At 35.2% G+C, this 23,645-nt stretch overlaps 1 protein-coding gene and 1 non-coding gene across 4 annotated transcripts in view; both read left to right on the top strand.

Moving 5' to 3' along the window:
- ZMAT4 (zinc finger matrin-type 4) overlaps window positions 1–23,645 on the top strand; it is a 409,363-nt gene that overhangs the window by 344,775 nt on the left and 40,943 nt on the right. For all 3 annotated transcript variants that reach the window (XM_077151827.1, XM_077151828.1, XM_077151830.1), the window contains one exon: window positions 12,836–12,932. In XM_077151827.1, the coding sequence (XP_077007942.1) occupies window positions 12,836–12,932 (97 nt within the window). The remainder of the gene's footprint in view (window positions 1–12,835; window positions 12,933–23,645) is intronic.
- On the top strand, window positions 3,836–3,942 carry LOC143678361 (U6 spliceosomal RNA). The gene has a single exon (XR_013173174.1). It is a non-coding gene; the product is annotated as a U6 spliceosomal RNA (small nuclear RNA).

Below are 23,645 nucleotides of genomic sequence, written 5' to 3'. Positions count from 1 at the left end.
CACTTGAGCACAATTCAAATGAGTTGATTGTTTTATTGTAAGTCTTTTTTTTCTTAACATTCAATTCAGATCATTAAAAACAAGTCAATTCCTTGGGCTGTCTGCAGTTTGCTGATATCAGTTACAATAGTGATAAACTCTAAGGCTAAAATTAAGGTTGTATGGGGGCTGATTTGCACAAAATATTAAAAAAAATCCTCTGTCTTTTGCTGTATAAAATATATCTAAACCTTCTTTCAATAAAAAAGGTCTTTAAATATTTAGGATGAACTTCTATGTCCCCTTTGAATTTTTCACAGTAGGGTGACAATTTCCCAGTCTTTTCTTGGGTCAGGCATCCAACATGGCTCAAATTATATTTTAATTACCACAAATAAATTTATTCCCTAGCTTTCGGTTTTGTCCATTTGGAAACAGCTTTTGATGATGCAAAGCCGTTTACTTCCTGACACCATTTTCAAAGCTTTGCATATATGTATCTACTATTTAAGTGGAGAAAGAACTGTTCTAGGAAATGTGTGTTCTTTGTTTAATTGACTGTTTGGTACCCTGCAGACTGTGTCTGAAGGCAGCGGGATAAATTCAGAGGGCTAAATATTAAAACATCCTGTACATTGGAATGACTATAGTAGAGGTTAGTAGAGAAAACCAGTCCCCCTCTTTAACTCAGGCTGCAACAAACCTTGATTTTAGTGAGGTTTTCGTGGATTACATCCTCAAGAAAGAGCCATTTCTATAGTGAAAGCCTCTTGGAGGATCAGCGTTCCTCATGTTATCCTCAGAAAGGACACTGGACAAATGACAGTGGTTTTAAAAGGGACCCACAGAGCCTGGGGTCCCTTGCCTGGGGTGCCTTGAGTGCTGTGCTTGGAGTTTGAGGAGAAACTGACTCCCATTCAGGGGATCTTTTCAACCAGAGCAGATAGGCTTTATCTGTTTTACACGTTAGGTGCAAAATAAGGTTTTTTTTTTTTGAAAACAGGGCTCTTCTGCCTCCCTTCGCTCACTCCCATCTATTTTAAAGCACTAGTGTAATTGTTAAGAACACAGGACTTGAAACCAGAAATGTATAGATTCAGGTTCTGGCTTTTCCATTTACTGGTTCTATGACCTTGATGACTTTGAGCCATGGTTTCCTCATCTGCAAAATGGGCCAATACTGTTCCTAAGGCAGTGATGAGGATTAAATATAAAAATATTGACCCCTTCGTCTTTCTTCTTTTAGATTCTTGATACCACCATATTCTCTACCCATTGGGGTTTGATCAGAAGAGTAAAACACCATGAATGATAGATGTAGAATAAAAGATCACTCTCATTTCTGGTTTCTCCTTAATCTAACTTTTAAATGCTGGAATGAGTCAGGACTCTGTCCTGCACTCTCTTCTCTTTTCTTGTCCCATCTCCATAAATGATCCAATTGAACTCTATGGCTTTAAATATCATCTATATGTTGATGACTCTCTGATTTATCAAACAGGGTATTTCTTGCCTTGATCTTCCTTGATGAATGTTGATATGCTGGTCCTGGAAAAGCACGCCACTAGCACCTCCTCCTTTGCTAATAGATCACAGCAATCTTTCCTATAAGCTGGAGTGAGGGCTCATAATCTTTTCAGAGTACTCCAGGCAGCTACTAACAACCAGTCATAATTGATACATGAGCTGAATTACATTTTCTAAACCTGGAGGAATAGGTAGAATTCATCCAGATGAAACTTAATGGGGATAAACAGTAACATCAAGTACGATGAAAGTAGGGAAAAAATAAAGATTTGGCTTAGAGAGACCTATGTGGAAAAGACAGGAGAATTGATTGATATCAGGTTCAGTGTAAGTTTAGATCCCAGTGTGTCAGGGTTGACACACACACACACAGCAAAACTTTAAAGATATTAGTAGAAGTTCTAGTGCACAAGGGTTGTGACAGCCTTGCTCTACTGTGCAGTGATGAAACCAGGTATGTACTTTGCCTTCAGTTTGAGGGTAGTATTTTAAGAAAGGCATCTTCAACCAGGAAATGATACAGATGATGCAGGGAACTTGAACCCACATTATAATGAAGAATTCTGTAAAAGTTCCGATGGACTTCAGGGTGGTAAACAGAGCCGAGGGGACATAGTAAGTTACTTTAAGCATTTAATGCATTTTTAGAGAGAGGGATAAACTTATGCTGGGGGCCGCACAAAGCAGAATTCAGGCAGGTGGGTAGAATTCAGCTGTGTTTAAGAAAGAACAGCCTCCAAATGCAAGGAATTCCATGTTGCCAGTGATGTTTGGGGAGATACAAAAATCAATACTGCTTTTCAATGATTTAGCAAATGCATGCATCCCTCATGGTTTTGGCCTAGACCAATGTTTTCCCCAAAACATTGAAAATAGAAATTTCTAGGTTTTACTCTGGATTTAATGAATTACAATCTGGGGTGAGTTCCAGAATCTGTTTTTCCCCCCCCCATATTTTTATTTAAGAAAACAAACACTATACTTAGAACCACCAAAAATGGATATTAGTTTAACCATGGGAGTATTTAAACAAAGTATTCATATAATCATTGTAAAGCCTGTGTTTGTGCAGTAAGTTTCATAAACCAATTTAAAATTAAGGCAACAAGGAAAAAATCTACATATTCGGATAGCAAAGTTCTTAAATTCTAAGTATTAAAAATTAACTTAGATACCATTTGATCAGCTGTCAAAGCTGTGAATGTTCTCAAAATATCAAGCAGAAAGTATTTGGAAATATCTGCATTGCTATAGTAATGACCTATGATAATAAATATTTTCCTTCTTTCAGGAAAATATGAAGATACAAGTATTTTTACAAATAACATATGGAAATCTTAACCACCTAAAATGGATATCTTAGTTAGCTTATCCATAGGCATATTAAAAACATGCATATCTACGTAATCATCGTAAAGCCTGCTTGTACAATATATTTCATAAACCAATTTAAAATTAAAGCAAGCAAGGAAAACATCTATAAATACAGATATCAGAGTTACTTGAATTCTAAATATTAAACAGTATCTTAAATACCATTTGATTAACTATCAAAACTGTGCATCCTCAAAATGTCAAGCAAAAAGTTGTTACAAATATCAACTTTGCTATAGTAGTGAGCTATGTTACTAAAAATTTTCAAATTCCTGATTTCAGGCATTTATTTTATCTACCAGAATCTGTTTTTAGCAATGCCCAGTGGACTTGACTTGGTTACAGGCTTGGTGGCTTTGACAGGCCTTTCATGTTTCCGTAGTTATATTCCTAGCCATCCATCACAGGGGGCCATGCGAATAATGGTTCGGAGCATGGACTTCGGAGTCTGAATGCAAGAATTTAAGACCCAGGTCCATCTCCCACTAGCTTTGCGACCTTATACAAGTTACGTAACCTTTCTATAGTTCAGTTTCCTCAATGTAAAATCAGATGGGAATTTTACTGCTTAATGAGTGTTCTGAGAAGTAAATGAGTCATGTATGTAAAGTAAAATTAGTGCTTATCTTTGGTGTTTACTGTGTAAGTATTAGCTATTATTTTTTATGCTGGAAGGTGATAAATCAGTTTACAGAAGAGTTTAATTAATAGTGTCTCTTTAAGAAATGGAGGGGAAAGAAATGATTCAAAACAAGCCAAACATCTCATCATTTTAAATTTCAAGTTTTTAAGCATCTTTCAAAATAGTTCTAGCTCTAGTGAGCGTTATAATTCAGAACATAGTAAATATTTCTTTGAGTGTGGCAAGATAGTAAGCATCAATAGGAATGCAAAGTTCGCTTTCTAGCAATATAAAACAACAGAATTTGTAGGGAGTAAATGAAGATAAAACAGAGTGCTCGCTTCGGGAGCACATGTACTAAAATTGGAACGATACAGAGAAGATTAGCATGTCCCCTGCGCAAGGATGACAAGCAAATTTGTGAAGCATTCCATATTTTTTTATTAGATTTTAAAAAGGAAACGAAAAGATAGAACAGAAACTGGCTAAACAGAAGGTTCTAGTTTGCTGAGGTATCCGCAGACATCCGCATTCAGCTAACATTTTGTTTAGCTAGATTGAAATGGGTACATCTTGAGTATACAATCCATGAAGTTTTGGTAAATGAAGACACCCTGAATAGCTTGGCTATTCTTGAACTTTAAAATAATAGGATCATACAGTATGTACTCTTTCATGTCTGACTTCTTTACCTATACATTATGTTTTTGAGATTAATGTATGTTGTAGCATAAATCAGTTCATTTTAAAAGAATTTCCAAGTATTATTCCATTGTATGAATAGACCATAATCCATTTATCACCTGTTGTTATCGATGGACATTTCGATTATTTTGAGTTTTTGACTAAAGTGGATAAAGCTACAATAAACATTCTTGTACAAATCTCTTTTCCTTTGTACTAAGTTTGTGCTTCTTTAGGGTAAATATTAAGGAGTAGAATGGCTGAGTCTGAAGATAGGTATATGTTTCATGTTATAAGAGGCTGTCAGTTTTCCAAATTGGTTGCCCCATTTTATAGTCTTTCCAGGAATATATGAGAATTTTGGTTACTCTGCATGATCATTTACATGTGGTATATTATTTTATTTAATGTTAGTCATTGTAATGGATGTAAGATGGCATTTAATTTTTCATTTAATTGGTATTTCCCTGGTGGCAAATAATGATGAGCATCTTTTTATGTGCTAATCAATCATTTTTATATCTTATTTTAAGACATCTCTAATCAATGAATTTACCATTAAAAATGGGTTTTCTTTTGATTGTTGATTTCTAGGAGTTAATTATATATTATAGATACAATTCCCAGGTTAGATATATGTACTGCAAATATTTTCTCCCTGGCTGTGATTTACCTTTTTATTTACTTATGGTATGTTTTGTATACAAAGGGCTTGATTTTTATAAAATCCAATTTATAATTTTTATATTCAGCACTTTTGGTTTCCTTGCTAAGAAATCTTTGCATATCCCAACTTCATGAACAATTCCATTATTTTTGTCCAAAAAGCTTTATAGTTTTAGCCTTTAAATTTAGTTCTATAATCAGTCTAATTTCTATGTGTTTAATTTTTTTATTGGAGAAGTAATAGGTTTAAACAAAAATCCTGCAGAAAATACACAGCTCCCATATATACCCCCCTAAAACACACAGTTTTCCCTATTATTAACACTTTGCATAAGTGTGCTACACTTATTACAATTTATCAAACAATATTATAATAATTCTACTACTAGCTGTGGTCCATTTTAACCTCCCATTTTAACCTCATTGAGATATATAATTCAGTTCTGTTAATTATATTCATAATGTGCTACCATTGCCACCATCCATTGCCTAAATTTTTCCGTTATCCCCAAAGAAACACTGTACCAATTAAGCCTTAACTCCCCACTTCCCCACCCTAACCCTGCCCCTGGGTAACCTATATTCTAGTGTCTCAGTAAATTTGTTTTATTCTAATTATTTCATTTCAGTGAGCCCATATATGTCTTTTTGTGCCTGTCTTATTTTCACTCAAAACGGCATCTTCATGGTTCATCCATGTTGTTGCACACATGAGAACTTTGTTTCTCTCTCTGGTTGAATAATATTCCATTGCATGTATATACCATACCATTTATTTATTCATTCTTCAGTTGATGAACATTTGGGTTGCTTCCATCTTTTGGCAATTGTGAATAATGCTGCTATGAACATCAGTGTAGAAACATCTATTTAAGCCCCTGCTTTCAATTCTTTTGGCTATATAACTAGAAATGGGGTTGGTAATTCTATACTTCACTTTCTGAGGATCACTGAACTGATTTTTACAGTGATTTCAGTGTTTTACCTTCCTACCAACAATGAATGAGTGTTCCTCTTACTCCACGTACTGTCCCACACTTGCTTCTTTAATAGGAGACATTTTAGTGACTATAAAGTGGTATTTCATTGTGGTTTTGCATTGTATTTCCCTAATGGTTAATGCTGTTGAACATCTTTTCATGTGCTTATTGGCTATTTGTGTATCTTCTTTGGAGACATGTATATTTAAATCTTTTGCCCATTTCCAATGGGGGTTTTTGTCTTTTTGTTTTTCAGTTGTAGGATTTCTTTATATATTCTGAATATTAAACTGCATATTTGGATATGCAGTTTACAAATATTTTCTCTCATTGTGTAGGTGGTTGTTCCAGTTTGCTCACTGCCAGAATGCAATATACCAGAAACAGAACAGCTTTTAAAAAGGGGAATTTAATAAGTTGCTAGTTTACAGTTCTAAGGCTGAGATAATGTCCCAATTAAAACAAGTCTATTGAAATGTCCAACCTAGGGCATCCAGGGAAAGAACTTCAAGAAGGCCAATGAAGTTCAGGGTTTCTCTCTCAAGTGAGAAGGCACATGGCAAACATGGTCAGGGTTCCTCTCTCAGCTGGGAGGGCACCTGTGAACATGGTGTCATCTGCTAGCTTCCTCTCTTGGCTTCCTGTTTCATGAAGCTCCCTGGGAGGCATTTTCCTTCTTTATCTCCAAAGGTCGCTGACTAGTGGACTCTGCTTGTTGTGCCTAGTCGTTCTGCTCTGTTCTCTCTGAATCTCTCTCATTCTCCAAAATACTTCCTCTTTTATAGGACTTCAAATACTAATCAAGACCCACCCAAATGGGTGAAGACACGCCTCCAGCTAATCCAGTTTAGCAACTACTCTTGACTAAACCTCATCTCCAGGGAGATGATCTAATTACAGTTTCAAACATATAATACTGAATAGGGATTATAAAAAACAGCTGCCTTTACAAAATGGGATTAGGATTAAAACATTGCTTTTCTAGGGCATATACATCCTTTCAAACTAGCACAGTTGTCATTTCATGTTCATGACTGAAGTCCTTTGATGCACAATTAAAAAAAATTTGATGAGGTCCAATTTATCTATTTTTCTTTTGTGGCTTGTGCTTTGGGTGTAAAGTCTAAGAAACCATTGTAAAATACGGTTTCCTGAAGATGCCCCCCCATATTTTCTTCTAGTTTTATCATTTTTTTCTTATAGTTAGGTATTTGATCCATTTTGCATTAATTTTTGTGTATGGTTTGTGGTATGGGACCACGTTCATCTTAAAGATATTTGCATACCTCATTCATTGCCACATTTATTGGCAGAAAAAAATCTTCACAATATTCTCTTATTATCTGTAATGATCTGTTTTGATATCCACTCTATTATAATTGTAACTTTTGTTTCCTCTTTATTTTTTTTTTAAATCAGACTTACTAGCAGTAATATTTTTATTGCTCCTTACAAAGAAACAACTTTTGGATTTGGTAATTATTTCCGTATTTCATGTTCTAATTCATTGATCTCTGTCCCTTATGATTTCCTTCTTCTTATTTGATTTTGATTTACTTTTTTGTTTTTTTTCTGATTTCATAGTGGTGAAACTTTGACCATTGATTTTAATCCTTTCTTCCTTTCTAATATAAAGCTATATATTTTTTCTAAAAACTGCTTTAATCCCAAATTTTTGATAATAGTATTTTCATCATCATTCAGTTCAAAATAGTTTCTAACTTCCTTTTGGATTTTTTTTAACCATGAGTTATTTAGAATTGTTTTGCTCTTCTGTTACTCTTATATATATTTTTATTTAATTCCACCATAATCAAAGAAAACATTCAATAAAATGTAAGCGTTCAAAAATTTTGAGGACTTTTTATAGTCTAAGCTTATAAATTTCCTATATACATTTGGCAAGAATGCAATAGTTGAATATAGTGTTTTATAAATATGTTAGTGCAAAATGTTTGATAGTTTTGTCTAGAAGCTTTACTAATTTTTGTCTTATTGTTTAATCAACTACTGAGAAGGAAGTGTTCAAATATTCTACTATTTTGGAATTCTCTGTTTCTTTTTTTTAGTTCTGTAGTTTTTGCTTCATGTATCCTTGAACTCTCTCTCTAATTTTTTTTTTGCATGGGTGGGCACCAGGAATTGAACCTGGGTCTCCAGCATGGCAGGCGAGAACTCTGCCTGCTGGGCCTCTGTGGCCTGCCCTTTCTTTTTGAACTTTATTATTAACAAGATTATGTTGAAATTTGTCAGGCCTTCCTGATGAATTACTCTTTTTTTATTATAAGATATCTTCTTTATTTCTGGTAATATTTTTGTCTTGAAGTTTTTTTTTGTCTGATATTAGTATCGGGACTTCCACTTTTTTATGCTTGCCCTTTGCATGATGTATCATTTTCTGTCCTATTACTTTCAACCTATTTGCTTACAAAGTGCATCTGTTGTAGCCAGTATTTACTTATAGCTTGCTTTTTATCATGTGATAATTTCTGCCTTTGAATTTGAGTGTTTTATCCATTAATACTCAATGATAACACTAACAATACTCATTATCAATAATTGATCTCGTTGGATTAGGCTCTACCATTTTGCTATGTGTTTTATGTTTGCTCCATCTGTTTTCTTTTCTTCTATTCTTCCATTCTGTGTTCTTTTGGGTTAATCAAATGCTCTTTGTTCAAATTTATTTTCTCCATAAGCTTTTTTTTTTCCCCATAAGCTTTTAAGCTTTATGTCTTTCTATTTGTTTAGTGTTTGTTCTAGGATATTACAGTAGGCATCCTTAAATTATTACTCTCGATTTAGGGTCAATATTGTATCACCTTATTTAAAATTTAATGTCTTTCAATGTGTTATTCTAGCCCCCTCCCATCCTTTGTGCAATCCTCGTCATTTTTTTAACATATACACACACTGTTAACGTGACAGTATGATGTTATAATTTTGGCTTTAAATAGTGACCTACCTTTCAATAAATTAAAGAAATAAGAATAGATAAATATGTACATATTAATCATATATAGTGTTCTTTATTTTTTTCCTGTATATCTTCATTTCCAGCTGTTGTCATTTCCCTTTGACCTGAAGAATTTTATGCATCATTTCTGTAAATACAGATCTACTGGAATACTATTCTCTTGTATTTTAATTTTCTCCCCTTTTTTTTTGTACGCTGTATGGTGGTAGTCACATTTCATTCTTTTTCTATTTAACTATCCTGTTATTGCAGCACCATTTGTTGAATTTTTGTTTGGTTGGTTTTTTGTTTGTTTTTTGGAAAGTGTATGGGCTGGGAATCGAATCCTGGTCTCCTGCGTGGTAGATGAGAATTCTACCAGTGAACTACCCTTGCACCCCTATTCTCTTTTATATTTTTTTGTTGCTGTTGTCGTTGTTGCTGTTGAAATGGTTTTGGTCAAACTTCGATTTTGAAGGATATTTTTGCTGGGTATAGAATTCTGTGCCTTTTCTTTTTTTTTTTTTCTTTTACATCTAGTGATCCTTCAACAGTTCAAGCCCATTTCCACCTCTGGTCTTCTATGTTTGCTGTTTCCTCTCCATGAACAGCTTCCTGTCCAGTTCTGGTCATGACAGGCCAATTCTTACTCTTCTGGTTTTATTTCATGCTTAAAAAACTCTGTTCCCCACTGTATCCAAAACTACCCTTTCTCCCAGTCACTTTCTTGCTCATTATCCTGTTTTCTTCCTTTGCAACACTTTCATAACTTTTAACCAAGTTTTATTTGTTTACTTGTCTTTTACCTTTTTCCTGGCTAGCTCTATAAAGAAAGTACTCTGTCTGTCTTATTCTCTTCTATATTCTTGACATCCAGCAGAATACCTGGCACAGTAATAAAAGCTTGATGATGTTTTTCTACTGTAGAATGGATGTAACTGAAGTAGTAGGGCATCTAGCTTTGCTAGACTTGAAGATACATGCTGAGTAGTCTTACACCCTGCTAAATTCTCCAGGACCATCTGTTTTTCTAAACACTGTACTAAGAAATATACATTAAAAAGGGATGCATGTCACAAAAGTGATATGTCTCCAAGAAGCTTTTCCAGATGCTGTGAATTAGAAACAATCCTCTCTAGCTTCCATAACATTTCACTTCACCCTACCTTGCTGTACTTTTATGATCTATATTACTTTTGCTACAATTTCTCTCTCCAACTGGGATGTCACCTCTTTGCAGGTAGGGATTATATGTTCAAATTCATATTAGGCATTCAATAAATCCTGCAGAAATAACTTTAAGTAGGCAAAAGTTTTAGAATATGCTTAATATGATATTGGGCTGAACATGGATTGAAGAATAAAATTAATATTTTTTTATTTAATAATAAGATTCTCTATTTCTCTGCCCATGTAATGCCAAAATAATTAAGATTTCAATGGAACACTAATAAAACACTAAGTTCTCAGCAAGGATGCTGTGTCATGTAGGTGGGAGACTCCTCTGCCCCTTCTCTGCTTTTGTTCTTGATTTTATGCATCTGCCTTTCTGGTTTATACCCCCAGTAGTCTGCATTGCAATAAAATGCCAGATTTTTCCTGCCCACGTTTCTGTTTGTCTGCAGAGCTCGAGAACTCTAATGAAAAGCAACAGATGAGAATGTTTTAAAGATTTTTTTGGCGCTCTTAAAAATGGACATATTTAAACATAAATATTTATATGTGTTGCCAAGCTGAACTTCTATTTGTTGGGAGCAGACCGTTGAGTACTTTTTGGTCTGAAGAGGATTCATAGAAATAGTGTTTACTATTTATTATGACCAAGGTTGGTGGAGAACTCTGGAGAATACGGACCTAAGGCTGATTTTCACTTTCTGAGTCCATGCATAAAAGAGCAGAATGGATCAGCCCTGGATAAGCAATCAAACAACTCACATAATGGTTGTGATTATGTGAGCCTCAGGGTTTGGGGGCTCCGGTAATCTTTCTGAATCGTGCATACCTGTGAAACAGAAAGGTGATGTGCTCACAGTTCTTTTTAAGGGACGAACTTTTTTTTTTAGACACCCAGTACTATTCTGACAAACTGAAGTTCCCAAGAGGAGTATGAGTCTATGGACAGTTTTTCTTAAAATGTATGTATGTTGAGGGTGGGATCACGGTCTCAAACACCTTGCAGATTCCCATTCAAAGCTTACATGATCAGAATCTCCCTAAATTGTACCTAGGAAGCTTCAATTTGGCATAATCACCAGTGGGTTCATCTGAAGTTTGGGAGCCTTCACTTGAGCGAATAGCTGACTATTCAACAGCTGTCTATCTTATTTCTGAACTATCCATCAGTACCTGGGAGGTTTTGAGTCTCTTTGATTGTTTCACAAGAAAATATCAGACATCTGTGCTTTTGGTGTGTTTTTTTTTTTTCCCACAACTTAGTTGACTTTTAATTGACCTACTAGGTAAGTCAGTGTCCAACTGTGTGATTAAAACGAAGACAAAAATAAGGCAGTCCTCACATTGGCCAACCAGCTTACCATCTGACATTCAAGTCTCCAGGAATTTCTGCTCTTTGTTCACATTATAGACATAATTCTGATGGCATTGTAACATTGAATATGCCGCACCCACTGTGTGTAACCAGAAAGCCATGTGATTCTTGTCCTCCATTGTCCATTCAAGCCCTCTCTGTGGGGTTCATTCTGTCCTGTCCTCTGGGTGAAAACTAGGACATGTTTCTTTACTCTCCACTCACTTTTAAGTACTAGAGTCCTTTGCTCATGACTGGATGCAAAAATCTCCCATTTCACTAATTAGTATTTCTAGATAGAGTGATGATTTTAAATATCTCCAAAATAAAGTTAATTTTTCCCTTCTCCCAACTCATTTATACTCAGAGCTGTTTTTTGTTTTTTTTTTTTTGCCATGGGAAAAGAAAATGTGGTAGCTTCTCTCTTTTCCTCTGCTTGGGGCTTTTGCTTTTCTTCTGTAGTTTCTGCTTTTCTTTCTTGACCTCAAAAGTTAGCCTCTGGTTCCAGCAGGGCTGAGGGATGAAGGGTGGCAGGTTAGAAAGGCCAGCAGAACAAAAGTTGACCTGGCATATGCTATACAATGATAGCACAGATGCTGCCTACTTGGCAAGAGTTGCAAACTGACTCTTCTTGTGTGGATAATTTCATGGTTTTTCAAGGACACACCATTATTTGATATAGGTTAAGTGTCTCCTCTGGGGTCACTTTAAGCCCCTAGATGTCTAGCCGAATAATTTCAGCATCTTTCTGCTGAGTTCTCATTGTCCTCAATAAACCATCACCAAATCATCTTGCTCTCATACATCATGCACACATACCCTGTGGGGAACGTTCATGTCTTTTGTTCTGACTTGCTCTAGATTATTCAAGATTACTAAACTACATGAAAGCAAAGAGTATCTCATTCATTTTGGAATCTAGTGCCTGTTTCAAAGTTGATACTCTTTTAATGCATGAAATAAATGAATAAATGAATGAATAAATTTCCTTTCAAACTCTTTAGTGACAAGACTGCATGTGAATTAGATTAATGTATTGTACTTTTCTTGTAAATATTTTATAACATGATACTGGAAGAAGAATCCAAATGAATGATGTCTAAAATTGAGTTTCTGATTCTGCCATTGGAGTAGAGGAGGAAGAGAGACTGGGCAGTTTTTCCTTGGAGTGTCTCAAATTTCTCTCAAATTACTGATAAGACAGTGTACTATGTCTGTACATTTTAGGAAAAAAGTAGAATACTTCCTTGTTGGGTTATAAAATGTCCAGGAAACTTTTAGTTCAATTTTAATAATTTCAGCCATCCATAAATGGAGCAGGCTTCTTCTGATATATCCATATTCACAATTTCACTAGAAGACCTGTTGGCTGGGCTCTGGAAGGAGGGATTGGAGTGTTGTTCATAGGGTGGACCAGAGGGTCTCTAAGAGACTCTGTTCCAGAAGTTTTGGAGACACTAGGATTCACTTAGATGGTTGATGATTGGATGCAGCTAACCAGGTCTGTCTATTGTCCGCAGGTCTGAGGCGCAATTACAGATGTACCATCTGCAGTGTCTCCCTTAACTCAATAGAACAGTATCATGCTCATCTGAAAGGATCTAAACACCAGACCAAGTAGGTACTTTCATTATTTCCATTCTTTTGTGTGTAATTTTTAGCAAGATGAATAAAGGCCTAACATTTTACTTATTTCAAAATAAAATAAGTAAGTGAAAACTATGTCTTTTTACCTCCAAAGGTCCCTTGATATTCTGTGGCTCAAGCCTCCAGGGACTGACTAGCATTGGTTGAACACAGGTTTCTTTTTCTTTTATTGGCACAGGTACTGGGAAGTCTCTCTTTTTTTCCCTGTATTTTTTTCATTTTTTTTTTAGGACAGTTGAGTACACTTTTATGAACTCGAGGAACTTTCAGAACCTATCCAAGTGCTTTTCCATAAACAATGCTACTGCTGTTTGGAGGATCTTCCAGGCTTTGGTGTGAAGTCAGATTCTATGAACGTTTTCTACACCTTCCATTTCTGGTTTTGTCAGTTATTAACAAACCCTCTGGTATATTAAATCACATACCTATTTCCAATTAAACAGAAGCTCATAGCTTTTTTTTTTTCAAAAATTTCAGGATATTAAGCTGAAAAAAGACTAATCATCCTTTCACCTCTATACAGGATCTCATTAGAAACCACCGACATTAGCTTTGTGGACATTTTTAAAGCATTGTCTAGGACTGCTAATAAAATGCCAATAAACTAGAAAAAAAAGCAAAGATTGTCCCCAAAAGGTGCAATTTTCCTTAATGTAATTGTTTTCATTTCTCTAATATTCATTAGGAGAATCATTTAACTTTGCTAAAATAGATTTGACTATATCACAGCCTCATAAATAATGAATGGTCCAGCTAACAAACATTTATTGAGCACCCACTATGTGTCAGATTGTGAGCTGTGCACTGGGGAAGAAAAGAGGAATAGCTCAGTCCTTTCTCTGTGGAGCTCCCTGCCTGGCTTGGAGACAGACATGTAAACTGGTAGATTGTTCTGTGATGCATAAGATTTGTACTCAGAACTTTGAGTACAGGGAAGTGAGCAAATAAACTGTGTGTCTTGAGATGGAGAGACTGAGCAACTGAAGAATGAAGTCATGGTCTGCTTTTGTTCTTTGGAATATCCCTGGTGCCTAGCGGAACTTGATGTATATTAGGAACTTCATAAATATTTTTTGATTCAAGAAGGTGTGATTCAGAAAAATGAGTAACAGTTTTCCAGGCAAGAATATAAGGAAGGAACATTCCAAGCAAGGAAATTGCTTTGCAAAGACATCGTGAAGACACAGGTCATTGGCATATGGCTCAGGTGAGGAAAATTAAGCCAAGAGGTAGTGATTTTGCCTTGTGAGTCAAAGTCAATTTCATGGCTTGCTTTACTCTGATTCATCCCAGAGGACTTTTATTAGGGCAACTCTTCTAAAGAAAGTTTTCTTGTGATTTGTTATGGAGTGCCTAGAGAGCTTGTATTGATTATTGGACACTCCTCCAATAGTCTGCTTTCATCATCTTTCTAATCTGTTGTAAGATGCACCTTATACATTCTTATTAACTTGTGTATGATGTGCCTACAAACATATTGAAAACAGCTGCAACAATAAAATGACAATCTTTGGGGAGCATGTACTTATTATTCTTAATAAATAGAAAAAGGTAGATGATAGTGTTTTTCAGAGGCATGAATCATATAAATGACTAATGCACATAGTGCCTCCAGCTTCAGGAAAATATCTGTCTAACTCTGTACATGTAAAACATCATCTGTTGACATCTGTGCTAGGTTTTCACACATCACACCTGATTTCCCAACTACTTTGATTAATAAATATTAATGACCCATCATTTTGCATGATAAAACTAAGGCTCAGAGAGGTTAAGAAACTTATCACTCTGCCAGAGATGAGGCAGAGGCAGGGCTGAGACCAGATTCATGTATCTACTTACTTTCTTTCACTCCATTACCACAAATGTAGGCTTGGAAAAAGAGAAATGCCAATAGCAAGTACCGCAACTAACATTTGAAAAAGGGCATCACTTCCCTAAATGACATATGATTTCAGAAGGTAAGAGTTCCTACTGTGCTACATTCTTTTCTATAAATAAGAGTGTACTCTCTTCTGAAGAGGGATGTTTTAGTTTCCAAGGCTGCTGAAAGTAGTTACCACAAAATTGGTTGGCTTTTAACAATGGGAATCTTTTCACTTACAAACTTACAGTTTGGAGGCTGAGAAAAAAAATCTATCAAGGCATCACCAGGCGATGCTTTCTTCCTGAAGACCAGCTGCTGGTGATCATTGCTTCCTTGGCCACATAGCAAGGCACATGGTGGCATCTATTGGTCTCTCCCTTCTCTTCTGGGTTTCCTTGCTTTCAGCTTCTTGTTTCCATGGCTTTCTTTCTTTTTGTCTGAGTGGCATTCTCTTTGACAGGACTCCAGTAAAAGGATTAAGACCCACCCTGGGCCATGTCTTAACTGAAGTAACTTCATCAAAAAGCTGTAGTTACAACAGATTTACACTTACAGGAAAGGAATGGTTTTAAAGACACAATGTTCTGGGGTACCTACATTCTCAAACCACCACAAGTGAGAAGAGGATGATGGGAAGAAAATAATTCCTTGTCCCTCACGTCTGTTTCAACTGTCCTTATACCCATTTGGATATCATGTGTATGCATGTGAAAATCTTTCACCCATTTATAAAATCAGATTTTCTGCTTTCTTGATGAGTCATTGGAATAAATCTGTTTTAGTTTGCTAATGCTGCCAAAATGCAATATACCAGAAATGGGTTGGTTTTTATAAAGGGGATTTATTAAGTTACAAGTTTACAGCTTTAAGGTCATAAAAATGTCCAAAATAAGGCATGCAGGGAAAGATATCTTGACTTAAAAAAGGCCAATATCTGTCACATGAGAAGGCATATGGCTGGTGTTTGCCGGCCCTTGTTCCCATTTCCTTTGCTTCCAGCTTCTGACCTGGTGATTTCCTCTCTAAGTGTCTGTGACCTTCACTTAGCTCTCCTAGGGCAAAACTCTGGATTCTGACTTGCTTAGCATCACATAGTAAGGCACATGGCAATGTCTATTTGGTTCTGCATCTCCATACATCCGTGTGTAGGCATTTTCTGTCTCTGTTGGCACTCCAATCTTCTCCAAATGTCTACTCTAAATGTCTGTGTCTCTGTCAGCTCTCAAGTAACTGTGTTTTCTCCAAAGTGTCTTCCCTTTTAAAAGACTCCAGTAAACTAGTCAAGACCTATCTTGACTGGGCAGAATCACATCACCATTTAATCAAAACACCACACCCACAATTGAGTGGGTCAGTCACCATGGAAACAACCTAATCAGAAGTTCCACCATAAACAATATGTCTGGCCTTACAAGATTGTATCAGAATTGAAAGAAAATGGCTTTTCTTGGATACATAAACATTTAAATCAGCACATTCTACCTTCTGTATCCCAGAAAAGCCATGTTCTTTAGTCCTGATTCAATATCGGTAGGTGGGATCATTTTATCAAGTTGTTTCCATGGAGATGTGACCCACTCAGTTGAGGATGGGACCTTTTGACTAGGTGGTTTCCATGAAGATGTGTCTCCACCCATTCAAGGTGGGTCACTTACTGGAGTTTTTAAAGAGGGGACCATTTTGGAAAAAGCTTCAGAGCCAACACAAACAAACACATTTGGAGATGAAGAAAGAAAATACCCCCAATGAAGCTGTTTGAAACCAAAAGCCAAAGGACCAGCACATGCCAGCTGCATGACTTCCCAGCTAACAGATGTGTTTCAGACCCATTGGTCTTTCTTGAGTCAAGGTATCTTTCAATGGATGCCTTAGTTAGGACATTTTTATGTCCTTAGATCTGTAAACTGTTAACTTAATAAATTCCCTTCATGAAAGACAACCTGTTTTTGGTAGATTACATTCTAGTAGCATTAGCAAACTAAAACAGAATATATATATATATTCATTCTGTTTTTCCAAACGGTATGCTAAAATATAAACTTCCATATTCTAAAAGCTTTTATTGTAAGAAAACGTGTTTTTAAGTGTAATTACAATAGCTTGTTAGAGAATGGAATCTTGCCCCTCTAAAAAAAAAATGCTCACAATATTGAATTAACAGAGCTCTCATTCTATGGTTCACCTTTTCCTCTTTTGATGGTATCTTGATAAACAGAAGCTCCTAAATTTTAATTAACTTCAATTTTATCAATCTATTCTTTTATGGTTAATGCTTTTGTGTGTGTGTGTGCTATTTAAAAATGCTCTACCTATCCAAGGTCAGTAAAATAATCTCTTACATTACCATCTACATATTGTGCTGTGTTCCTTTTCAAATATAAGTTGTTGACCTTCATGATGTTAACTTTATGCATAGTCTCGGGGAGATGTCAAGATTCAGATTTTTTTCCATGCAAATACCAAATTGATTTGGTTCCATTTATTGAAAGCTGCATTACATGAACCTTTTTAAAAAATAAGGTGATTTACATGTTTGTGTATGTGTCTCTGTCTCCCTATTCTTTGTTCTGTTTCATGTTATCTTTTTCATGCTGATACTACATTGTTTTATTTCCTGTAGATATTATAGTAAGTCTTGATATCTAGAACTATAAATCTTCTAGTTTTTGTCTTCTAATTCAAAGCTGTCTTCACTGTACTTGACACTTTGCATTTCCATATAAATTTTATATTGGGTTGTCATCATCTCAAAAAACCCTTTATAGTATTCACTCTTCTAATCCATTTCATGATATTTTCTGGCATTTTTTTTAGGTCTTTCAAGTTCTTCTTTAATTCTTTCAGCAGTGTTTTATACACTTCTTTGTAGAGATCTTGCAATTTTCAATTAGATTTATTCCAAGTGTTTGTTGTTTTAAGATGTTAATATAAATGTGATCATTTAAAATTTAATTAAAATTTTTTTTAGGATAACACAGGAAATTCATCAGTTGGTAAACTTATTAATTCTAATTCTATCTTCAAGTAATTTGGACATTTTTATGTACAAATCATGCCATCTGAAAATTATGATTTGTTTCTTCTTATACATTTTATTTATCTTTCTTGCATTATTGTATTGTCTAGGATCTCTGGTATAATGCCAAATAAAAGAAGTATTGCCAGATATTCTTGTCTTGTTCATGATTTCAGGATTTTGAAGATAACATATTAAAAATTCAAATTAAGATATTCACATCCCTGTCATAGTTTGGTAAGATTTGCATTGTGAATGGGTGTGGAATTTTATTAAATGCTTTTATTGTATTCACTGATGTGATTATGTGGATCTAAGTTATTTTGTAATGCATTGAATTGTATTAAATAATTAAAAAATATTAAACCAACTTTGCATTGCTGGGATAAATCCTATTTCTCTGTAACGCACTATCATTTCACATACATCTAATATCATTTTTAAAATATTTTGTTAAGGATTTGTGTGTGCACGTTTCTTGATTGCAAGACAGAGTGTTCCATAATCTTCCTTTCTTGTAATATCCTTTTCAGGTTTGTATCAAGTTTATGTTGGCCTCATTAAGCAAGTTGAGAGTATTTCCTCTATTTTTGTTTCCTGATAGAGTTTGTCATAGATTGGTATCATTGCTTGCATAAGTATTTGGAAGATTTCACTGGTGAAGCTATCTGAGCCTGAGATTTATAGTGTGGGAATATTTTTTTGTAAATTCAATTTCTTTAATACAGCATTTTTTATGCCTTCTATTTCTTATTGTGTCAGTTTTAATAAAGCATGCTTTTTAATGAATTTGTCCATTTTATCTAAATATTTAAATGTATTGGTAAAAAGTTGTTCATGATATCCTCTTGATTTAATTTTAATATCTGTAGGATAATTTTCTGTCCTGGCATTTATTGTGCTGCTTACTTTCATTTTTTTGCATGGGCAGGCCTGGAACTAGAACCCGGGTCTCCAGCATGGCAGGCAAGAACTCTACCTGCTAAGCCACCATGGCCTCCTCTGCTTGCTTTTTTTTTTAAAATCAATTTTGTCAGGATGTTATCAATCTTTATAGTCTGTTTGAAAAAGTAAATTTGGGACTTGTTGGTTTTCTGTGTTAAGAGATAGAATAGGAAGTGGCTTGCACAATCATGGGGGTTGGCAAATCTGAATTCTATAGGGCAGGACATAAGCTGAGAACTCCAATAAAGATGAAATTGAATCTCCCAGGAGAAGATTAATATCTGAAGTAGAGACAGAAATTCTTCTTTCTGACCTCTGGAATCCTCAGTTTTGGCTTTTAAGATCTCCAACTGATTGGATGAGTAGATTCCCTATACTGCTGAGAGCAATGTCTTTTTTTGGATTATAGATGCAATCAGCCATAGACACAATCAACTTATTATGAATGTGATTCCATCTACAAAATACACAGTAACAGTCAGGATAGTACTTGCTTGACGTAGCCAAGTTGACACATAAACTTAACAGTTATTTCCTGCAATTAAAAAAAAATTATTTCCTTCTACCTACTTCTTTTAGATTTAACTTACATTTTTCCTCTACTTCTTAATAAGAAAGCTTAGATGATTGATCTTTCAGTGTTTCTTCTTTTCTAATAAGGCTATAAATGTTCCTCAACACTTGCTTTGGCTTCATCCTACAAGTTATTTTTTGAATCCCAGAAGTTTTGAGATGCTGTGTTCTCATTGTAATCCATTTCAGAATATTTTCTGATCTTTACTATGGTTTCTTCTTTTACTCATGGTTATTTGGAAGTATGTTACTTGACATCCAATATCTGGGGCTTTTGGTACTTTTATATTTTTTGTCATTGATTTGTACCTGGATTTCACTATGGTCAGAGGAGCTACTCTAAGTAGCTTCAGTCCCTTGAAATTTATTTAGACTTGCTGTGTGAATCAGATATATGGTCAATTTTAGTAATATTCCATATGCATGTGAAAACCTATGCAGTTTTCAGTTGGGGGTAAAGTGTTAAATCTCTTTCTGTCTGCCTTTTGGTTTATCTATCTATCTGTCTATCTATTTATCTATCACCTATCATCTATCTAATCTATCCATTCATTTATACATACATACATACATTCCAAGTTTCTTAAACTCATTCAAATCTTCTATTCCTTAATGAGTTTTTGTCTGCCAGTTCTGCATTTAAGAGACAGAGGTAGTTATTTTTTTCACACTATAAATAAAGTTTTGCCTGTGTCTCTAAATTCTGTCCTTTTTTTCCTTTCTATATTTAAAGCTATATTATTAGATACTTACAAATTTAGATTTTAAAAATGTATTCTCATTGAATTGGGCTTTTTGTTATCTTCTTCATAATAAAATATCCATCTTTGTCATTACTAATACTAATTTCCTTAAAGTATATTCTTCTCATAAAGGAAAAAATTTAAATTTTTTAATTTAAAGGAAAAATCAAAATTTTTTCCTTTAAAGTTTATCCAAATTTTATTTTATTCTCAACTATAGGGTTAATCTGATACCAGTTACTCTATCATAGCTGTAAATGGAAGTCAGCCAAGTGGCACTTAATTATTCAAATATGACCGCTTAAATCAATGTAAGTGTTAGGATCTCAGCAATTTCCAAATTTTTATATTTATATTTTTAGTAATAATTTATAGAGAAGTTATTGATATAGTAAAGGGTATTAAACTGTGTAGGGAAAAGAGCACTGAATTGTGAGTCAAGGGATTTTATTTCCAGTGCAATTTTGCTACTCAGTGACCTTAGACACTGACAAATCTTCTTGAAGCCTCAGTTCCCTCACCAGTAAGTGATCAGTGATGACAAGAACACGGCAAAAATGCCTCTAGTACTCATGTCCTTGCTCAAGATCCTGGCACTCTTTCCTACTGATCCTGAATTCAGCCTCAAAATTTGTCTTAAAACATGTGCCCAGAGAACTTTTATCATTTTATCGGAGCTGGCACTTCATGCATGTTCAATAGGGTAGATCCCAAACTAAGGTCCACCCAGAACTTCAACATGTGACCTTATTTGGCATTAGGGTGTTTGCATATGCATTTAATAAAGATCTGAAGATGAAATCATCCTGGATTATGGTGGGCCCTTAATTCCATTACTGGTGTCTTTATAGGAGAAAGGAGAGGGAAGTTTGGGGTCAGAGATGCAGAGAGAAGGCCACATGCATGCAGAGGCAGAGACTGGAGGTATTGTCCCACAAGTCAAGGAAAGCCAGGTGCCACCAGAAGCTAGAACAGCCATGGTAGGATTCTACTCTAGAACCTGCAGAAGGAGTGTGGCCCTATCAGCTTCTTGATTCAGATTTCTGCCTTCCAGAATTGTGAGACAGTAGATTTTGGTTCTTTAGGCCATCTGGCTTATTGTACTTTGCTGTGGCAGCCCTAGGACTGATAAAGTGTGAAACCTGTTTTCCTTGTTCCATAAGTAATCCAGCGGTCATTTGCCTTTTACTAGACAACTGCATACTATACCTACCTAACGATGACAATGACAACAGCAGTGACGAAGTTGATGATATTGCTGGTGATGAAGTCATCACTGAGAACTAGAGTGAGCCTTACGAGTGTCTGGAGTGCAGCAACACACCCAAATGTTTTGGAAATGTTGTCATGTCTAATATTCACGGCATCCTGACACTTGACCATATCTTTGCATCTCCATTTTGTAGGTTAGAAAATTGAGTCTCAGAGAGATTAGATGATTTGTCCAAGGCCCTGAAAATAATCATCTCAAGGTTATCTGCCATCATTGCTGTTATTATAATAATAGTAAATGTTGATATTGCTATTTTATTGCTCTTTGCAGTAGTTACACAGTCACAGGTGTTTTTTGTTTTGTTTTGTTTGTTTTTGTAAATGTCATAAACAGCAAAATTGCATTCAAGTTTCTCTCCATTTGTTAAACAGTAAGAAGAATTAAATATCTAATAAGATTAAAGGTTCAGAGATACAGATACTCCCAATGACATATAAAGCAATTGCCTATTTGATGATTTTCTCAGGGCTTCCAGGGGATCTAGTCTGTCAATTAGTGCAAATGATTAAAATGAAATTTAAAGGCACATGAATCTATACCATAGATTAGTGAACAATTTTCCCTTAATGGGTTTAAATTTGAGCTTAGGGAATATTCCAGGCCTCAGGATATTATATTACACAGAAATAAAGGATCTAAAAGTTGTCATTACTTACTTTGATACTTCAGTAGGTTGAAAATGAGACACAAGTGTCTGAAGGAATAAATCAGACTGACAAAAAATCAGTAGTAATTTCTAAATTGTCTTATTCCTTTGAGAAGAAGCCTTAAATGATGATATCCATTCCTTTTTCTGCAATTTTTCCCAACTGATAAGAATCCCCCCAAAGGCCTCATTACATTCATTTCCCCATTATATTCCTTTATTTGTGAAGTATTTGAATTATGTACAGACTAAGTTTCAGGGCTGGATTAAATTTGCTTTTCAGTGCCTTGGAATCCAGTTGCAGCATTCAGGACAGTAGGGGGTTATCTGAGGGGTACACAATAGTAAAAAAAAAAAGACAGTTTTGCAAGATATGGCACTCATCAAGAACTTTCTAATATTTAATAAATAAAAGCAGCTTTAAATGTTCAAGAAGATGTTCTCTTTAGAAGTAAGCAAATAAATCAATGCATGGCCTTCTTCAAAGACTAAAACTGCAAATATTCTTTCTGGAAGTTTCTATATCTTTTACTGGCATTAACCGTGAGCACCAATAACCACAAGGATGTGTTGTACTATGCATGTTTTGTTTTGTTTTTTCCCATGAGAAAGTTTTCTCTTTTGAGAAATATAAAACATATATCATCAATAAAATTCTAATGTGAAGAGGGCTTAAGAGAGTATTGAAAAGAGAGCTGCCCTTTTCCAAACAGTCTAAGTTTATTTCTCTTCAGCTGATAATCATGTGTAAGCTGCTTGGAAAGGCTCAGAATTAAGAATGAAATATGGAACTCAAGGTTAATTCCATGCCACATTGTCCCATGCTGTGATTCTGGGTGTGCAAAATAGCTCTTCTCCCAGGAAGTGGAGCTTGTAGAGTGTTACCAGGTCTACCTAACAAAGGGAAATCCCAGATAATAATAAAAAGGGTTCCTGCTAATTCCGGGATGAGGTTTTGGTGGAGCTTGTGCCTCAGAGAGAGTTTTCTACCTAGTTCTTCCTTTAACAGACTGGACATCCAAATCCTGTCAGAAACCCTCAGGAAGTCCTCAATGATACAAAGTCCAACTTCTCCCACAAAAGTGATAGTAACCTGGAGAGAGAATTCCAGAAAAGCCAAGAAAAAGCTATCTATCTATCTATATATATAGCACTAATGCACAGGCAATTTTAGTAGCTCTATTTTTCTTTAGTCTCACTTGCATGCTTTTGCTACATATGCTATACCAAGGGATGCATTGTAATTACAGTGTGTGAATAGATGAAGCCTTTGCAGTCTTGAAAAGAACTAAATGGGGAGCACTTTTATTCTTTCATATTACTTCTATAATTACCAATGACACCTAATATTCTTTAACTCACTCATTTCCTCCCTCCCCTCCTTTTTTGGGGGGACTTGTAGTTATTATTTTGTCTTGCTGGGAATTCGTATGAGTCACAGCTGTCTAGGATTTCATCCTGGACCCTTGTTGAATAGCTCTCCTGTTCTTTATTTTGCTGCTTCTGATATTTATTTACCCAGTGACAATAACCTAGGGCAAGGCCATTACCTGACTTAGTTCCAAGAGAAGTGCATCTACAGAAAAAAAACCCTGAGGATGATGGTGGATACAAAGAGGC

The sequence above is a fragment of the Tamandua tetradactyla genome, chromosome 3, assembly GCF_023851605.1.
Source record: "Tamandua tetradactyla isolate mTamTet1 chromosome 3, mTamTet1.pri, whole genome shotgun sequence".
Lineage (NCBI taxonomy): Eukaryota > Metazoa > Chordata > Mammalia > Pilosa > Myrmecophagidae > Tamandua > Tamandua tetradactyla.
This window is presented reverse-complemented; position numbering and strand designations above follow the sequence as displayed.